The sequence below is a fragment of the Rutilus rutilus genome (genome assembly GCF_951802725.1).
Source record: "Rutilus rutilus genome assembly, chromosome: 17".
In the NCBI taxonomy this organism is placed as follows: domain Eukaryota; kingdom Metazoa; phylum Chordata; class Actinopteri; order Cypriniformes; family Leuciscidae; genus Rutilus; species Rutilus rutilus.
In genome coordinates this window covers 33,266,019-33,286,483 of record NC_140230.1, presented here as the reverse complement: position 1 = coordinate 33,286,483, position 20,465 = coordinate 33,266,019, and the positions used below count along the sequence as shown (strand labels likewise).

The 20,465-nt window shown below is 37.7% G+C and overlaps 1 protein-coding gene across 1 annotated transcript; it reads left to right on the top strand.

Annotated features, from left to right (window-relative positions):
- Nucleotides 1–449: 449 nt before the first annotated feature.
- sacm1lb (SAC1 like phosphatidylinositide phosphatase b) lies at nucleotides 450–19,529 on the top strand. Its single transcript, XM_084385167.1, has 20 exons — nucleotides 450–531; nucleotides 1,259–1,356; nucleotides 2,420–2,494; nucleotides 4,909–5,036; nucleotides 6,583–6,732; nucleotides 7,888–7,947; nucleotides 8,336–8,369; nucleotides 8,575–8,676; nucleotides 8,749–8,834; nucleotides 11,453–11,539; nucleotides 11,878–11,946; nucleotides 12,033–12,112; nucleotides 12,189–12,287; nucleotides 12,384–12,522; nucleotides 14,959–15,028; nucleotides 15,128–15,200; nucleotides 15,289–15,382; nucleotides 16,406–16,498; nucleotides 16,895–16,952; nucleotides 17,702–19,529. Exons 1-20 carry the CDS (start codon nucleotides 503–505, stop codon nucleotides 17,836–17,838), a joined length of 1,761 nt encoding a protein of 586 aa, XP_084241293.1. The 5' UTR covers nucleotides 450–502; the 3' UTR covers nucleotides 17,839–19,529.
- Nucleotides 19,530–20,465: the final 936 nt, after the last annotated feature.

Below are 20,465 nucleotides of genomic sequence, written 5' to 3'. Positions count from 1 at the left end.
CAGGTGAAACTCGAAAAATTAGAATATTGCGCAAAAGTTCATTTATTTCAGTAATTCAACTTAAAAGGTGAAACTAATAAATTATATAGACTCATTGCATGCAAAGTGAGATATTTCAAGCCTTCATTTGTTATAATTGGGATGATTATGGTTTACAGCTTATGAAAACACCAAATCTCAGAAATTTTGAAAATTTTCATAAGCTGTAAGCCATAATCTTTAAAATTATAACAAATAAAGGCTTGAAATATCTCACTGTGCATGTAATGAGTCTATATAATATATTAGTTTCACCTTTTAAGTTGAATTACTGAAATAAATGAACTTTCGCACGATATTCTAATTCTTCGAGTTTCATCTGTATTACACTGAGACTTTTATTACACAATGGGACTTTTATCTGTCCTCCAGAGTTCATTTCCTGTTGGTGTTCGCTGACTGTCGCTAGATTCCCGCTGCTGTATTGACACGTCACGAAGGTCAGGAACGAACTGATGGAAAAATGGCGTCCACCTACAACACCTTTAATCTGTGAGTATAAATTCACTACTCTGATACTCTGATACTCTGATTGATAACTGATTATCGATTAGATTAATCGAAGAGAGATCGTTGGTCATCTTTGATCTGGTGAAGTCTATAAATAGTCTAAGGAAGCAGCAGTGACTTGCATGTTCAGTGAACTACAGTCGCCCTGTCTGTGGCTGTGACTCAAAACCTAAGTGAGCTGCCTACCTAGACAACATTTTTGGGCAGCATCCTAGTGAAGTGCTTGTCTAGACAGCATGTAAAGGCACTATTATTCCCCAAAATGTTAGTATGTTGATAGCTCGTGATGTTCTGATACACAGCTTGTGCTGCTGGTCATCAATCATGGTGATCAGATTCCAGTCAGTTCACATGAAAAATCAATTTAGTTAAACTAAAATCGTTTTATTGATGGTCTGCCATAGATTGCTTGAACCTCTTGCAATTCAGCTACCTCATTTTGTTGCTGTTGTTGACATTGCTGGTGTTGATGATGATGCAGATGCCAACATCTTACAGAAATGAAAATATAAACCATATCAAGAAATGAGTCCAAGCAGCATACTTTGAAAGAAATATATGTAGAATATGATGTGATTGGTGATTTCAGTGGTGCATATGAATGAAATGAATGTAACACAGACATGATAAGTGAGTGTCATGCCCTCGCCCAGTTCCTTAAACTGGATTTTACTACATTAACTATCTTCACTCTCCTCTCCTTTGACAGGCACACGACCCCTGAGAAGTTCTACATCGAAGCCTGTGATGATGGTGTTGGAGACGTCCTCGCCATTGACAGGGTGTCCACAGAAATGACCCTTACAGGTACAAAAGAGACGCTTGAAACGCAACTCAAACGCACTTTTTGCTCCTGCAGTGTAGAATTGATGAAAGGACAGACACCGTCTGTATCTGTACACGCTGAAAAGTAACTTGCCTCATTTTATGAGGGTGCTTATTGCATAAATGCTTTGAGATGAAAGCTCCTTTGAGGTCACAGAAGCGTTAGGATCTGTGTTAGTGAACATTTGCATCCGAGTCATTCCTTAGTTAAACATAAGCAGAATTTTCAACCCAAATTAGAATGCAAATGAAAAGTCATATTTGGTAAATGATTAGAGGTAGATGATCGTAATGCATTCTGCAGGGGTTGTCGATGGTTCACACAGTTAAATATCTATCATTTTCTGATAAATACTCAGTATAATATTATCAAAATAATATATCATTTTGATATTAAATGATATATTTTGATTATTATAATAATAATTATCGTTATTATATACACTGCCCTGCCAAAAGAAAAGTCGCTGCTTGGATTTAAATAGGCAAATGCTTAAGAGTCTATGATTGGATTGTTATTGCAGTGATTATTATTTTCTAGCATGTTATATGTTTGGCAACGGTTCTTCTAACTCTAATTGATGGAGTGTGTAGCTTTTCATTTCTTAAACAACCATGTAGGAAGACACATCATGGCCATATTCCAGGATGACAATGTCAAGATTCATCAGGCTTAAAGTGTGAAAGAATGGTTGGGATGGAGCATGAATAATCATTTCAGACCTTAAATTCATTGAAAGTGTTTGGGATGTGCTGGAGGAGACTTTACACAGTGCTGGACTCTTGCATTGATGCACGTCTTGATGGAAATAACATCACATAATTTCTCAATTATCAATTTGAGGTCAATGCATCTTGACATTGTCATCCTGGAATATGGCCATGATGATGATCTTTGTACATGCTTGTTTAAGAAATGAAAAGCTACACTCTCCAATCAATTTAATAATATAATTAAAAAATATATAATATTTTTCCTATAATATAACAAATAAAAAAAACACTGATATGGACAGATAACCTTAAAATGATGTCTCTCTTTCAGTGAGGAAGGACGTCCCTCCTTCAGCGGTAACACGACCAATATGTGGCATCATGGGAACCATACGGCTGGTGGCAGGTACGATCTCTGAAAATGAATTGTGAGTCATAAATTACTCACCCTGTTGTTGCTCTAATGCCGTTTGCCCTTCTTTCTTTTATGGACCACAAAAGGAGAATTAAAAAATAAATGTCCTGTTCGCGCTCGTCCATATAATGGCGGCGAATAGCGACCAGCATCAAGCTGGTATCACAGACTGATGCAGAAGTATCACAGAATGATCCCATACGACACATGCCGTATATTTCAAGTGTTCTGGGGTGTACGATATGAAATTGAATGTATTATTTAACGAAAATCTTGACCTCGGCCTTTGGTCTTCTGTGCTGAGCTGAAACGTTCGTGTGACTCTGTTAGCGCCGTAGTTCACTCCGTCTCGCCCAGAAAAAGCATGCAAAATCAGGATTAAGAAACACGCGTACCTTCTTCTCAGAGGTGAATATATTCGCCGTAACTAGAAGTTATCGTGTATCGTAACTGTCATCAGACAAACGGAGTTCCGGTCCGGAGATATTTAACTCTGTGAAGAAAATACACTGATTCTTATGGATGCTTGTTTCCGCCACAGAATAAAACATTTTAAGAGATAATTGCGACTTTTTATCTCACAATTGCGAGTTTACATCTCGCAATTCTGACTTTATTTCTCAGAATTTTGAGATATAAAGTCAGAATTGCGTGAAATAAAGTCGCAATTGCGTGTTATAAAGTCAGAATTGCGAAATATAAAGTCAGAATTGCGTGAAATAAAGTCACAATTGCGTGTTATAAAGTCAGAATTGCAAGATATAAAGTCAGAATTGCGTGAAATAAAGTCGCAATTGCGTCTTATAAAGTCAGAATTCTGACTTTTTCTCGCAATTGCGACTTTATATCACGCAATTCTGACTTTATAATACGCAATTGGGAGATATAAAGTCAGAATTGCATGATATAAAGTCGCAATTGCGAGAAAAAGTCAGAATTCTGACTTTATAAGACGCAATTGCGACTTTATTTCACGCAATTCTGACTTTATATCTCGCAATTCTGACTTTATAACACGCAATTGTGACTTTATTTCACGCAATTCTGACTTTATTTTTCGCAATTCTGACTTTATAACACGCAATTCTGACTTTATAACACGCAATTGCGACTTTATTTCACGCAATTCTGACTTTGTATCTCGCAATTCTGAGAATTAAAGTCAGAATTGCGAGATGTAAACTCGCAATTGTGAGATAAAAAGTCGCAATTATCATTTATTTATTTTTATTTTGTGGCGGAAACAAGCTTCCATAGATTCTTCTAGGCGTTGTGTTTCGCGTCGTGTTTTTTGTTCATCTTGATTTCTCACACTGTGTGCTTTTTCTGGGTGAGACAGAGTGAACTGCTGCGCTAATAGTTTTGCGAAACATGCACGTCATGTAGCTGTGCTCAGACCAATGGCCAAGGTCAGGATTTTTATAAAATAAATTCAATTTCATATCGTACACCCCAGAACACTTGTAATGTACGGCACGGGATCATTCTGTGATACTTCTGCATCTTTTTTTTTTTTTTACTTGATGCTGGTCGCTGTTCACTGCCATTGTATGGACAAGTGTGAGCGGGACATTTAAAAAAATTCTCCTTTTGTGCTCCATAAAAAAAGAAAGAAGGACAAACGGCATTAGAGCAACAACAGGGTGAGTAATTTATGACTTGTTTTTCATTTTAGGGTGAACTATCCCTTTAAATTCCACATTTAATAAAACATCAGTTGAATATGTTAACATTAGTTAATGCACTGTAAACTAACATGAACAAACAATTAGATTTTTACTAACATTAAGAAACATTATTAACTGCTTTAAAGGGGTCATCGGATGCCCATTTTCCACAAATTGGTATGATTCTTTAGGTTCTTCATGTAAAGTTTGTAACATACTTTGGTTAAAATTCCTCAATGGTTGTGTAAACCATGGTTTTGCTCTGTTCACAACGACCCGTTTCAGTGCATGTCTCTTTAAATGATAATGAGCAACTGCTCACCCCACCCCTCTCTTCCATTGGGGCGTGTCGACACAAGACACGTAAAGTGCTGCCATGGCAGACAGTATACAAATGGCTGAGGGCGGAAATATGCTAATACGGGACAGTCGTGGGCGGAGCCAATAATCAAGCCGTTTGGATCAGAAAATCCGAGTGTTTAGGCCTTTTGAGGATTAAAAAAAGGGAGTGAATGTATATTTTTTCATTGTATGGTGGTTGTGTCCACACACTGCAAAGACACCATATAAAAGTGAATTTTGCATCTGATGACCCCTTTAAAATATATTGCTCATTGTTCGTTGATGTTAGCTAATGCATGTACTAATGTGAAGAAATTAGACTTTATTGCACCTTAAAATGCATTCTGAACTCTCATTCTGAATGATGCTGAGCCCTGCTCTCTCTGTTTTTTTCAGGCATGTATCTCATCGTCATTACAAAGAAGAAGAAAGTGGGTGACCTGTTTGGCCACGCGGTCTGGAAAGCGGCTGACTTTGACATCATTTCATACAAGAAGACTGTCCTGCATCTGACTGATAATCAGGTTGGGTCGTTTTCCAGAAGCATGCGTAGAATTCTCTTCTTCTGTCACCGCAGGGAAGTTATTATTTTGACTGGATTTTTGCCCACAATATTTATGGGACTTTTGAGCATCTCTCTATTTAAACAGAACCAAACCATGATCTTGAACCACTGAATTCTTCAAAATGTATTTATAGCCAAGATATTTTTGTTTTGCTTTAAATTTGGAGCGTGTATACTTTTGCTGCCTTTTCTCAAGAAAAGTTATCCAGGTCACATTTTTCCCCAACAATAAAAACAAAACAAAAATGATATTATATTAATATAATGCATAATGTGTTCTTTAAACAGGCTTCTTTTTATTTAAGCAAAATACTATTTGAATGTGTGCCCATGTTTTCGACAGTTTTTGTGAGATTCACCCTTTTACAGTTTAGTGTGTCAAATAAATCAACCAAAATTCACTAGAGAAACAATGTGACATTGAATTTTGTTTTGAAGAAGTCACACTTGTAAAAGTCACACTTTTAACATGTTCATTGACACTGAAGACAACTAATGTAAAAAAAAAACACTGAATACAATAAAACAGCAGCAGGGACTGTTGTGAACACATTTGTGTTCTGGCCCAGATATATTTAATATGTATGCTGTGAAATGCTTGATATATATATATATATATTTTCTTAGAATGTTTCTTAATAATTTCAAAATAAATTTTGTTAAACATAAAATAACGAAAAATATATAAAAATGCAAATGTGTTTAGATTTGTATAACTCGCTCTTGCCAAGAACATTATTTCATTTTCACAATATACAAAAAAATGAAATATTTCAATTTAGAAATATGTATATACAGTATATATATATAATCGGTTAATTGCATACATGTGTGAGTGTGTACATATATATATATATATATATATATATATATATATAATGTATGTTAGATGCAATTAATCGATTTGACAGCCCTAATATATAAACAAAAATGAACACCTGAACTTGTTCATTAAAACAAACCAACCAAACGAACCACTATTAGTAGGGCTTGACATGACCTTTTTTGCTCACCAGCCACTGTGGCTAATGGTTGACCAAAGTTACTTGCCATTCAGTATTTTCACTGGCCACAATTTTGACATTGATACCATGGGGAAAAACTGCTATATAGATATTTTTTAATATTATCTCGTAATTTGGCAGCAGGTATATTAGGCTGCTGTCACTTTAACGCCTGATGCACTGACCAATTATTCTGTTACACATGCATTTTCTTTCTCAACTGTTTACATTCATTTAAAACATAGACTGTGTTTACATAAATAGTCGCCAAGACCGGCATTTTGACATTATTTTGTGAGTTTTTGACCGTTTAAGCGCAATAAGCAGTGAAAAATAACTCAATTTATTAGTGAGGGGCCTTTATGTGTGCACACTTTTAGTCAGCAGAAATAAAACATTATTCAAGTCAGTTGGGCTGCTTTCTCAAAACATTCCCTAAATGCAGCCTAACTTAGAAACGTTGTCTTATCGAAACTAATAATGTTTCTATGGATCTTCCAGATGCAAGACGACAAAGCCTTCCTGTCCATGATCAACAGCGTCCTGAATACAGACGGTTTCTACTTTGCCACGGACTATGACCTGACGCACACGCTGCAGCGCCTGGCCAACACCAGCCCAGAGTTTCAGGAGATGACCTTACTGGAGCGGGTGAGAGAGATGCTCAGTTCCAGCGTTTACATGCGTTTAGCAGACACTTTAATCTAAGGTGGCATACAAATGAGGAATACAACAAGCCTCAAGACAAACTCAAGCCTCAAATACAACAAGACAAACAATTCATTTTAAAGGGAACCTTTTTCAAAGTCTTGATTTTGGTTTTGGGGTCTACTGCAATAGGTTTTCATGCTTCTAAAAGTTCAATAAACATAATTTTTCTCATATGTGACCCTGGACCACAAAACCAGTCACATGGGTCACTTTTTTTGAAATTGAGATTCATACATCAACTGAAAACTGGATAAATAAGCTTTCTATTGATGTATGGTTAGTTAGGATAGGACAATATTTGGCCGAGATACAACTATTGAGCATCTGGAATCTGAGGGTGCAAAAAAATCTAAATATTGAGAAAATCTCCTTTAAAGTTGTCCATTTATGTTCCAATTGTGCTGCATTCACTCACAAAAATGAGTTTTTCATATATTTATGGTAGGAAATGTACAAAATATCTTTATGGAACATGATCTTTACTTAATATTCTAATGATTTTTGGCATAAAAGAAAAATCTATAATTTTGACCCATATAATGTATTATTGCCACAAATATACCCGTGCGACTTATGACAGGTTTTGTGATTCAGGGTCACATATTTTAGTTTAGTTTAGTCAGTTTAGTTCCTGTCTCTATGAAGCCCCTGTTAAGTTATGAACATATCTATCATGTAACATCACAATTCTGTAATGTTCATTGCTTAAAGAAGTCTTATCATGATGTGTTTATGGTAACACTTTACAATAAGGTTCAATTAGTTAACGTAGGATAAAACTAACAATAAATAAGAATGAGCAATACATTTGTTACAGCATTTATTACAGTAGTTACTGATCATTGTTCATGTTAGCTCAGTTCCATTAAATATTATTAACAGATACAACTTTTGATTTTTAATTATATATTAGTTGTTAATGTTAAAATTAACCTTTCATTTCATTGTGAGTTCATGTTAACTAATGTTAACAAATGGAACCTTATTGTAAAGTGTTACTGTTTTTATTTCATGTTTTTTCTTGACCTCTTTTAGAATATGGTGCTTTCATGAGGTATAACTGTTATTATAGCCTCTTAAAATTGTTTTATACAGGCGGATCAGAGATTCGTGTGGAACGGTCACCTTCTCAGAGAATTCATGGCACAGCCTGAGGTAAACGCAAGATTGTTTTAGGTCGAGCTACTATTTTAAGAGGAACTCATTTAGACATTGTGTCTAAAGGAGCACCACATGTCTCTGGGCCTGATTATATGTAGAAAAATCTGGTTACACTTTATTTTAAGGTGTCATTGTTACAGTGTAATTATATATTTAAGTACTGAGTAATATTAAGCAACTACATGTACTTACTATAGGGTTAGGGTAGGATTAGGTTGAGGGTTAATTGCATGTAATTATGCATAATTTACTGTTATTACTATGGTAAGTACATGTAACATATGTAACAAGGACACTGTAAAATAAAGTGTTACCAAAAATCTTTATCTAAAGAATGAATTATGTTTCCTGGTTCTTTTTGACGTTGTGTTTTCTCTTACAGCTACACAAATTCGTCTACCCGGTTGTTCATGGCTGTATCCTTTAACCAGACAAACGTTTGTCATCTCTGACACATTTCATTCCACATCGATGTGTGAAATTAGAAGTGTCTGTGTTCACTTTCAGAGTTTATTTTGGGCCTTAAATGTCTTGCATGTATGAACAATATAATGTCTTCATATGTCACTGTCCATGCGCTCTCAGACAGATATATATATAGTCCTTAATCTCCGCTCACAGTCATCACTATGAAGTCGTGCTGCATCAACGGCAAAATCTTTGACTGGATCATCGTTTCCAGGAGGAGCTGCTTCCGCGCTGGTGTCCGCTATTACGTCAGAGGTACGCTTGTGCGGTTTGAGACGGTGGCTGTTTTTGATTTATATGCTACTAAATGCTCTCTTCCTCTTCCAGGTATCGACTCTGAGGGTCACGCGGCCAACTTTGTTGAGACGGAACAGATTGTTCAGTATAATGGAGGAAAAGCATCATTTGTTCAGGTAAGCCTCTGAAATGTAAGCATCCAAATATCAGCTTTCATGCTGTTATGCTAATCCCTTTATTGAGGGATCCCTTTATAATCCCTCATCCAGGGGTGCGTTTCCCGTACAACGACGTTAACTCGCTGGTTAACTACCATAGTACGATGCATCGTTGAAGAAATCAACTAGCTAGTCACGACTGTTTCCCGAAACCATATTGTCGCAAATTGGTCATTCAACCACGTTGTTTAATGATGTCACGCACCTGTTGGAGTAATAACTTATTTTAATGTATCTGTTTGAGATCAAACTAGATGTACCACATGGCGGTACAAAATATGACCGCCGCTCAGGCCTGCACTGGCTTTCCACAAAAATAAATGACGTGGAGCAATTTGGCTGTATTGCGTGTTTATGTATATACCTAAAAAAAGTAGTAGTATGTGCATGTCTGTCTGTGTGTATGTGTGTGTCTGTGTGTGTGTGTGTCTGTGCGTGTATGTATGCGTGCATACATGTGTGTGCGCGTTTGTGTGTGTGTGTCTGTGCATGTGGATTTGTATGTGTGTGGATGTCAGTGTGTGTGCATGCTTGCGTTTGTTTGTATTCCTGCATGTGTGTGTGTGACAGTTAGGGTTGCCAACTTCAGAAAAGGAAAATGCGGGACAATCGTGGTTATTTATAGGAAAATGAGGGACACTCAAAATATTTGTACTGTATCACACAGTGTACGTCATTTCAGTATCTGCAGTTAAGTTTGTGTTTAAAAGGTTATCAGACATAAACACATTTGTATTGCTTAACCTATTTATGTATTTAATTCTAAAAATAATTTTAATGTCATACATGAAAAAAGTCACATTACAAACAAACCATAGTTCAAAATAACAGCATTTATCTAAAATAGAAAGCTTTTTTAACATTATACACTAGGCTTACAGTTCAAAAGTTTGGGGTTAGTAAGATGATTTTTTGGGAAAAAAAATAAAGTAAGTAATTGCCTACTTTTATTCAGCAAGGATGCATTACATTAATCAAAAGTGACAGTTAAGATAATGTTACAAAAGCTTTCTATGTACTTTCTAAAAGCTTTAAAACATTAATAATAATCAGAAATGTTTTTTGAGCATATTATTCCCTCAGGTAGATTACATGTTTTCTTGCGTGGCTGGATGTTAGACTCATGAACAATAATCACGTTGTTTGCATTCACCAAAATTGATTAGCCGAAATCAAAACGTGGACAGTGAAAGGAAATTACCGTTAGCGCGAGACGAGTCCGGCTTGAAGCGGAAGCGACCAGACGGCAGAGGATGTTCGCAAATCAAACAATGATTTGTCTCAAAACAGTGATTAAAAAAAGCTGTGATTGGATGATGACAGGTGTCGGTGATCATTCTCAAGTGTTGTGGTCAGCACTGCTGCTGTTGCTGTTGTATCAGTCAGTGGTTTATCAGCTTGTCAAAAAACGGGACACGGGAGGTCACGCACGGGACAAATAAGTTAGCAGAACAGCAACCCTTCGCTCAACACCACCATCTACAGGCCGATGAGTGTACAGTCACTAAATGTGCACATAAATTTATTTTATACCCCCCCATGGATGAAATTCTACGAAACTTAGCATACCCCCAGAGGATGTCAAGTTAATCATACACATGAAATATGGTGCAGTTCTGAACATCTCAACTGAAGATAGGGGCGATTAAAGCAGAATAATATTGCATTTTCATTTTTTATGGGAGGGGCGCAAATCACAAATGAGTGATTATGGGCTAGGTTGATGTGGGCCCTTAAGAGCAACATACCATAAAAATTTCTTCATCCTCGGTGCCACGGTTCAGGTAGTTATTTAGGAAAAACTGCATTTTTTGGGTTTGGGGGGGCCCAGCGCGGGGAGGGAGTGGCCCCCGGGGACCAAACGAAATTTTTCCGTAAAAGTCTAGTGGGGCTACATGCCCACCAAATTTCATGTTCCCCGGTGTTTCGGTGTCCCTGGTATCGTTGACGAAAAATTCAGTAGATGACGAAAAAAAAAAAACTTTGACAATCCCTATATGACCGCTTTCGCTAGCTACGCTAGCGGCGGTCATAATTAATACTAGACATATTGCTATAAATTACGGACATGACATCTGAGGACTATTTCTCATTTTTCTCAGTTATTTTGCTTTATTTCCAGATTCAATCATAGGCTCGTTCTTATGTAGTAGAGCACGTTCGCACATGCGCACTCTTAAAAAACAACGCTTTAAATCTCTTGACTAACTAAAAGATGTAAATTACATTTGTATGTATTCTAAATAAAAGACTGAATGTCAGCTAAGCTTGCTTATTTTGCTCCACTACAAGAATTTATTAAGTCCACATTTCATGCAAACAAGAAACTATGCTTGTAACCACAGCTCGAGGGCAGCCGTTTAATGTCACGATACTTACAGATTTAGACCCTCGTGTTTCCTTTTCCCACAGTCGGGAGAGGAAACTTACCGGAATGTTGCTCTGCTCTTGTTTTATTTTTCTTGAATTTGTCTCCACTCTGAATGCTGGTTGCTAGTTTTCAATGTCATTTAATGAGCAAGAATCCCAACATTTCTTATAGGACAAAGTTAAATCTCTGTTGTCTTTGTCCACAGACTCGAGGCTCCATCCCGTTCTACTGGTCTCAGAGACCGAACCTCAAGTACAAACCAAAACCACAGATCAGCAAAAGCATCAATCATGTGAGATGCTTTCTTTATTCTTCTTTCTTCGTTTTGTTGGAGTCAGTGCAAATAAATATGTTCATGATTTTAAAAATGTGTTCGTAAATGTTGCAATTAATAATAACTAAGGTTAATATATATATATGAACTCATTGTTTATTTTAAACTTTTTTTTAATCAATTATAAAGTGCTATTTTAAACTTTATTTAAAAAAAACAACAAAATTTTATTCTAGATAAAGAAAGAAAGATAAAAGTATTTATAAGTAGATAAATCATTTTAAATTGCTTAAATTAATCAGTCTGCCATTATTGTGCGTCTCCGTTTGTGTGCCGCTTCTCTTCTCTTCTCACAGCTGGATGGTTTCCAGAGACACTTCGACTCTCAGATCATCACGTACGGCAAACAAGTGATTCTGAACCTGGTACGTTGCCTGTATTTGCTCCGTTTACACTGAGGTGTCGCTCCCAGGCTAGAAGTATCTCATTAAGATTTCTTTTTATTCTCCAGGTAAATCAGAAAGGCTCCGAAAAGCCGCTGGAACAAGCCTTTGCAAAGATGGTGGACAGTCTGGGCAACGGCATGATCAAGTGAGTCGATAAGAAAATCTCATAAAGCACTGATACACATCCACAAATGGCGAACTCAGACTGTGTTCATCTGCAGGTACATCGCGTTTGACTTTCACATGGAGTGCAGCCGTATGAGGTGGCATCGCCTGCAGATCCTGGTGGACACGGTGGCGGAAATGCAGGATGAGTTTGGGTATGAGGTGTTTGCATGCAAAAAGAGTTTTATCTGTTATCATCTGATGCTCCTGGGCATAATTTGAATGCTCTTATTTGTTTATTTTTTCAACAGCTACTTCCTGGTGGATTCAGACGGATCGGTCCAAAAGCAGCAGGACGGGACGTTCCGAAGCAATTGCATGGACTGTCTGGATCGAACCAACGTCATCCAGAGTCTGCTGGCCCGCCGCTCGCTGCAGTCACAGTTAGAGGTGTGTGTGATGAGACTACTTATTATCCTCCATGGGACTGTCATTCACGTTGAATTAAGGGTGTGTGATGTACACGATTATATATATATATAGCGAATATCACCAAGTTATGGAAATATATAGGGACATTTTAGCTATATTGCCCAGGCCTACGTCAAAAGATGAGTCATTATTTGCGGTCCGTTTTGCCAGAAGACAAAGACTGTACGGAGACTGTTTGAAATGTGTGTAGTGTCTTATATGAGCTGACAAAATCATCTTTTAGGAGTACACAAACATAAGGGGCTTTCGCACCAGAGGAACCTTTTTGCGTGTGCACCGCAGGAACTAGGAACTATTTTAGTTCTAGTAACTATTTTGGAGGAACTTATTTAGCTCCTACTTCAGGGTAGGGTCTAAACCAGCATTATAGGAACTATCCGTGACGTTAGTGTTCGCTGATTGGCTGAACGCACGCGAAGCACCAGCACCTGCCATTTTTAAAAAGGCTGTGAAAACACACAGATTACAGCCTATATTTTTACTCCACAAACTAACTCTACGAACATGGAAAACAGTGATAGATGGGCCTCTTAACCTTTACGCTGAGGAGAAAATCCAACGCAACTTTAAGGGGACCAAGCGAAACATGATTATGTATTTCTGCTCAGCTAGCGACACTGGACATCAGCCACACGGCATACGCTACTAACTTTTCATTACTGTCTATGTATAATAGTTCTATCTAATAACATATTAGACAGGAGTGTTAGACAGATCGTAAACTAATGAACACGGAGAATGCGAGCACTGTTTGCTCAGGCTCTGGCGTTCTCAGCGCCGTCAAAATAAAGGTGTGCCGTCAAAATAAAAGTCACAGCAACAAGCGTGGCTTACGTCACTTCAGAGTCCCTACTGGCGATGCGAATGCAACCAGAAAACGTTCCCGGGGAACCACCCTGATGTCTAGTTCCTAGAACTATCCGGTGCGAAAATAAGCCGTTTTCCGACCGGAGGAACCTTTTCACAGTTCCTAGAACTATTGGCTAAAGTACCCGTATGTTCCTGCGGTGCGAACACGCCGACTAGGAACGACTTTAGTTCTAGGAACTCCATTTGCAGGAACTAATGGCGCTTTTCCACTACACAGTACCAGCTCGGCTCGGCTCGGCTCGACTCGACTCGGCTCTGTTTGGTTTTCCACTGTGTAAAAGTTGTACCTGTACCTGCTTCCAGGTACTTTTTTTCGTACCACCTCCGGCGCGGTTCTAAGCGGGCTGAGGCGAGCTGAGGCGATACTAAAATGTGACGTGAAATCATGGCAGACTGCTGATTGGTCAGAGAGAATCGTCACTATTCACTGCGTCATCATTGCACGCGCCAGACGCAGTATCCTGAATAAAAAACAGCAAAAACAAAAACAAAAACATCCAAAAACAGCATACACTCAATTTCCTCCATTGTCCTGTGTGTGTAGGTAGCGGGTGTGTCTCGCGCGTCTCGCGTAAAAGATTAAGTCACGGCAGTTTCCTGCGGTGTCGCTATGACGACCAGGTACTATTGTGGAGGTACTATCTGCAATGGAAAACGGAGCGAAAAGCGAGCCGAGCCGAGCTGAGGCGAGGCGAGGCGAGTCGAGTCGAGCTGGTACTGTTAATGGAAAAGCGCCATAATTTAGCTCCTACTTCAGAGTAGGGTCTAAACCAGCACTATAGGAACTACCCGTGACGTTAGTGTACGCTGATGACCGAACGCACGCAAAACACCAGCACCTGCCATTTTTAAAACAGCTATATGTAAACACACAGATTATAGCCTATATATTTACTTCAGAAACTAGATACAAACATTGAAAACAGTGATAGATGGGCCTCTAAACCTTTATGCTGAAGAGAAAATCCAACGCAACTTTGAGGGGACCAAGTCCAACATGATTATGTATTTCTGCTCAGCTAGCAACACTGGACATCAACCACACGGCATAGGCTAATAACCTTTTTCTATAACAATAGTACTTTCTATAACACTAGTACTAGTAATAATAGTACTGTTATAGTACTTTCTATAACAATTCTATCTAATAACATGTTAAACAGTACTGTTAGACAGATCGCTAACTAATGAACACAGAGAATGCGAGCATTGTTTGCTCTGGCGTTCTCAGCGCCGTCAAAATAAAGGTCCGTCGCTCCGTCAAAATAAAAGTCACCGTGCTTGCGTCACTCCCTTACCCCTCCTACCAGTTCCTGTGGCCACTTGGCCAGTGCGAACGCAAACAGCAAAACCGAGTTTGAGGGAGAGTAGTTCATAGAACTGTTTAGAAGTGGACAGTTCCTATAACTAAGTTCCTGTAACTACTTGGTCGGAAAGCGGCTATTGATAAGAGCTAGATAAGCTTTTAGTTCCTGTCTGTTAGCTGTGAGGTTTCCTCATATTTTATGTCTTGTTTATATGTAGAGGATGGGAGTTTTACATGTGGGGCAGCGGATCGAAGACCAGGCGGATTTTGAAAAAATATACAAGAATGGTAAGCAAACCTTAAGCTGATATTCAATATTCTGGCTATGTGAGACTGTCTCATTCATACCCTTTCTATTATTGCTCTCTTTGTTTTTATTCCCTGCAGCATGGGCGGATAACGCCAATGCGTGTGCCAAACAGTACGCCGGCACAGGAGCCCTGAAGACCGATTTCACACGGTAAGAAGGACCGTCTTCTGCTCTGCTTGTGTCTCAGAGTAAATGTTTAGATGGATTGTAGAAGATGATTGGTTCTCTGTGTCCTCAGGACGGGAAAGAGAACCCAGTGGGGTTTGCTGATGGACGGGTGGAACTCCATGATCAGATACTACAAGAACAACTTCTCGGATGGGTTCAGACAGGTGAGCCTCACATTGTGACACACCGTTGTTCCTTAATTTGTCTTAAACACATTTTAAATAGTATTTTAACATTTAAAAATGTATAGTTTATGGATTCAGTAGAATCTGTTAGCTCTTTCCCCACCATTGACAAGATTTTTCGTCATTTATGACACAACGCTTCCCCGCCGTTGACAAGTTTTCCCAGCAATCCATGTTTTCACTGTTATACGGTAATACACACCCTTCTGAAAGAGTACAGAATCTCTGGATCAAAACGCAAGTGAAAAAGCAACAAAAACAAGCTGATGGAAGCTAACGTGATCATCAAACATCCAACAGCATTTAAATCAAAACTGCGTAACGTTAGCGAATGTAATGTCGAGCCAGGAAGAGTATAGACTGTGAAGCTTTAGGGGTGTTGATGGACTCAATCTGCTTCATCTGTGTTTTGATCATCGTTCTCAATCCCATCCAGACAAAGTCTTTGACAAAAACGTGATTTTCTCAGTTTTGTTCAAAATTTTGCTTTTTTTCATGGAACATTCAAGTGTTGATTAAAAAAAAATGCATGAAACTAGAATATTTTTTAAAGCAGCGGCTCTGCTCTTTCTTTTTATATATATTCTGTGTTCAGATATTCATACAACATGCTGTAATGAATTTTTTTGTAATTGTTTTATTATGCTTACTTTTTTTTTTTTTACAATTTTATGATTTAATTAATTTATTTTATTAATTATTAAAATTATTTGAATAAATAATGAATAATCATTTTTATCATCTCATGAATCATCTCAGCTTGGAAAACCCTTGTCTAGTGTAAATCAGTAGCAAATGCAAAAAAGACGTGTTGTGTGTTTAATTTCTTTGCTGTGTCTGTAGATTTCAGTCTGTTTCTCGAACAAAGCATCACATGACTTCAAAACACACATGAATCCTATTAATGATTTATAAAATCATAATTTTTGGAAAAGGAATTTTACACTGATCTGTAAAGTGCAAGAATTCATGCTGGGAATATTTTTTTTTTTTTTGCTCCAGGACTCCATTGACCTGTTCTTGGGGAACTATGCTGTGGAAGAGGCAGATATAAACACTCCTCTACATGAGCCCAAAGACTGGAAGTTCCTCACGGTAAGAAGCTCTGAACCCAGAGGAAACTACATTTGGCCTTTGTCCTGCTTGTCTTTAGGTCTCTTTATTTGTTTTCAGCAGCAGAGTATAACTGCATAATTGAATGCAGGATCATTAAACCCCGCCCCTTTTTTACAATCCGCTGAGACTCCATTTTTGAGTGTCACGCCCACATCTCAACATCCAATCAAGACCCGACCTACATTTATTTTTTTATTTTTTTTCAATAATCCATTACACTACAATGTACATGACAATATGAAAAAATATATATATGTCGCTACTTTCATTTCTTCTCGAATTTAAACATTTTGAATCAGTATTATTTTTGGCCTTGATATGGAGCTTGAGATTAATATTGTCAAAAGGCTAAAAATGATTTTTTTTCACTTTCAGTTGCCGATCATCATGGTGGTTGCTTTCTCAATGTGCATCATATGTCTCCTTATGGCTGGTAAGACACTGATTAACATTAATATTAATGCTGATATTATTATTAATATCAATATTAGCATTAATATTAAGGCAAGGCATTACAGTCCAAACCATGTTTTTTTCATGCACTGGTAAATTTTGGACTATTTTGCTTCCAAAACACGTCGTCTTTCAGAATAATGGAAAGGAGATTTAAGTGTTTATTTTATTGCACTTTCCATCTGTAGATTTCAATGACAATACATATCTTTGATATACTTATCAGTGAGTTTTTCTCCTGCACCTAGTCAGAAATCTCCACTTCACCAGCTTTACACACACCAAACTTTACAGTTTTATTTATATATCATTTACCTGATCTATATATATATATATATAATAACATTTTCTTCCTAATAAATAACATGGTGACATGGATTTATGAGAGATCCAGAATCCCCTCTGTAAAAACCTTTGTCAACAAGATTGTGATCCTGGGTTTATCCAGTGTTAAGATTTCTGTTCTGGAAATATATGCAAATATGTGCATATTTAATTAGATAATGCCTAATTTGCATATTTCAACACAACTTTTCAGAAAACTTTCAATGCAATTCTTTTTTTGTGCAATTCTTATTGTAATAAACTTGCCTTGCCTTGCCTAATTAATCAACATGACGATATCTATTAGTTAACTTTTTTTTTTTTGCCTTAATAGTAATATTGTACTATTTGAAATTAATATCAGTGCCTGTGTAAACGGTTGCTCATTCTCCTTCTGTTACCCAGGCGACACCTGGACGGAGACTCTGGCGTACGTGTTGTTCTGGGGTTTGGCGAGCGTCGTGACCGGCGGCGTGATCCTCTTCAACGGCCGGGACTTTGTGGACGCGCCCAAACTGGTGCAGAAGGAGAAGATGGACTGAACCTGCGTGTGTGGGAAGCAGCTTGGTCCCATCGAGTCTTCATCCTCCTCCTCCTCATCCTCAGTCCTGTCTTACTCTCAGCTTCACCGGGCCTGGAGCCTGTACTGAGGAAGAGGACGAAGGCCTGGGGCCGGACGGGACCGAACGCACGCGCTGCTCTCCACACGAGGATCGTATCACCCGGGACCATCTCAACAGAGATCCCATAATTCCATCTTACATATAGGCAGCTTTACAGGCGCAAAATCAAGCACCTTAGACTTGACCATGAGGCCCTCGGCCCCGTCCTCGTGGTTCACACGTCCCGACGGCGTGTTTTCATAGACGCCCGTGTCTAATCGCACACGCCTGCCGATATTCCACCGGCGCTCACAAGTCGCAGCTCTCGGACTGTTTGTGGAAAACCAAACGCATTTATATCGCATCTGCCGTCACACCAAAATCATTGTCTTGTTTTCTAATAAAGGTACGTGTTCAATAAGATACATTGGTAACACTTCACAATAAGGTTTGATTTGTTAACATTAGTTAACTACAACGAACACTTACTATTAATCTATCTAGCTTATTATTAAAATATTAATCTTATTGTTAATTTCAACATTTAATGCATTTTTTAAATCCAAAGTTAGTTGTGCAAAATATTGCTCACTGTTAGTTCATGTTGGTTAATATATGAACTAATATAAACAAATTAAACCTTAGTGTAAAGTTTTACAAGAAATGTTAAGGTAATAACTTTTAAGGTTCTGTATGTTAGCATTGGCTAATGCAACTGCTAGCATGAACTAACAATGAACAAGTTTATAGCATTAATTTCTGCATACACATTTTTAATATACATATGCACTGTTATAAATTAAACATGAATCACCATTTAATATTACTTCCTTATTATCTATATTAAATGCAGTACAATATTGTTCATTTTTAGTTTGACGCAAACAAACCGAACCTTATTGTACAAGTTTTGATCTCAGCGAATATATTTTATGCTAAATTATTTTTTCTTATCCGGTTAGCAAATTTTTTTTCTCCTGTTTTAAGCAAAAAAAAAGTTTGAAACAAGAAAAAAATCAATGTAATTTAAAATATATTTTTGAAAACAAATCTTAATATCTTCAATTCTGCATTACAGGATTTCTGCATTCTGAATTTTTTTTTTTTTTTTTTTTTAAGAGTGCTTTATAATTTATAAATTTTTTACTAGAAAACAAGACAAACAGCATTTTGCATCACGGCAGCTGCAGCATTTTTGTAGTGAATTTGAGACGGACCCAGACTTCATATGCGGTTAAGTGGACTCGTTTTATCCTCGCCTTCAATATCATGGTCTTCCTCAGTCTTGAGATCTGGGAGCTTTTACGAATGAACTGTTTATTAAAGTGATTCAGCTGAACGAACTGATTCTGCTTGTAATCGAGACTGATTCGTACGAATCTTTAACTTGGGACCGCAAGCGTCTCACTGTCCAAAGGAGTTTACAGCAGGACCGTCCCATCACTGAAGCGCTGTGCCATATCTGTGTTTCTCTCACGAGTGAAGGATCAACGATGCCTTACGTTTGCTGTGCGCTTCATCCGACCCCTCTGCATCTTCACTGCGGGATGTTCTCCTCATGTCTGGCTCCTGCTTGGGCGGAGAACGTTAAAATGATGTGTATTATTGTTATTAAAGTTATTACGAAGTCAGTTTTAGTCACTCAAAACTAGTTTTATCCGCATTGACCGGAACATGTTTTTGCATGACATTCCTGGTAGGAATTTCAAAACGTGTTGCTTTGATCAAGCTCAAATTGAATGGGAATAACAGGCTCAAAATGCCACAGCAGATCAGCCGAAGCGAGCGCAAACCGTGACCCGTGTGTGTGACCCGTGTGTGTGTGTGTGACCCGTGTGTGTGTGTTTGACCCGTGTGTCTGCAGGGGTTCGTCCAATTAACAGCATTCTCTCCACATGAACTCGATGGCCAGTCAAATTCAATGTTATTGCAAGAAAAACTTGCCACCTGTAGATTAATAATTCTGTCATTTATGTGCGTCGTTCCAAACTTGCATAACACAATGAGACATTCAGTACATTCATGCTGTTCATAGCAATAATTCATTGTGAACACGTCTGTCGATCTGCAAAAATGATGATTTTATAAATCATTAATGTGTCTTTTTAAATCGTATGATGCTTTGTTCGAGAAACAGACTGAGATTTGTCACGATGTCACGATACGAAAAGTAAAATGTATCGCCAATGCCGTTTCATGTCGACTTTAATGAGCAGGTATGAAACGATATGAAACATGAAAATGCATGTCTTTGAACATTCAGCAACACTGTAAATCTAGACGTTTATTTCAACTTTACTTGTTTTTGTTTTAGTGATGTGATAAATTCATTGTTTATCTGAACATATTTTCCATGCATTTTCAAGATTCTAAAGACCAATAAAGTTAATATTACAGAAAGGCTACAAAAATATCAAATATAAAAGGAGAAAGTGCACTAAAAAAAGCTAATGCTAAACACAAGTTCAAGACTATAACATTCTTGGACATGATTCTGTGTAGGATACATTTCTTTATTAAGTGCTGGCAAACAAGATATTGACACTTCATCAGGACTTCAACTCAAT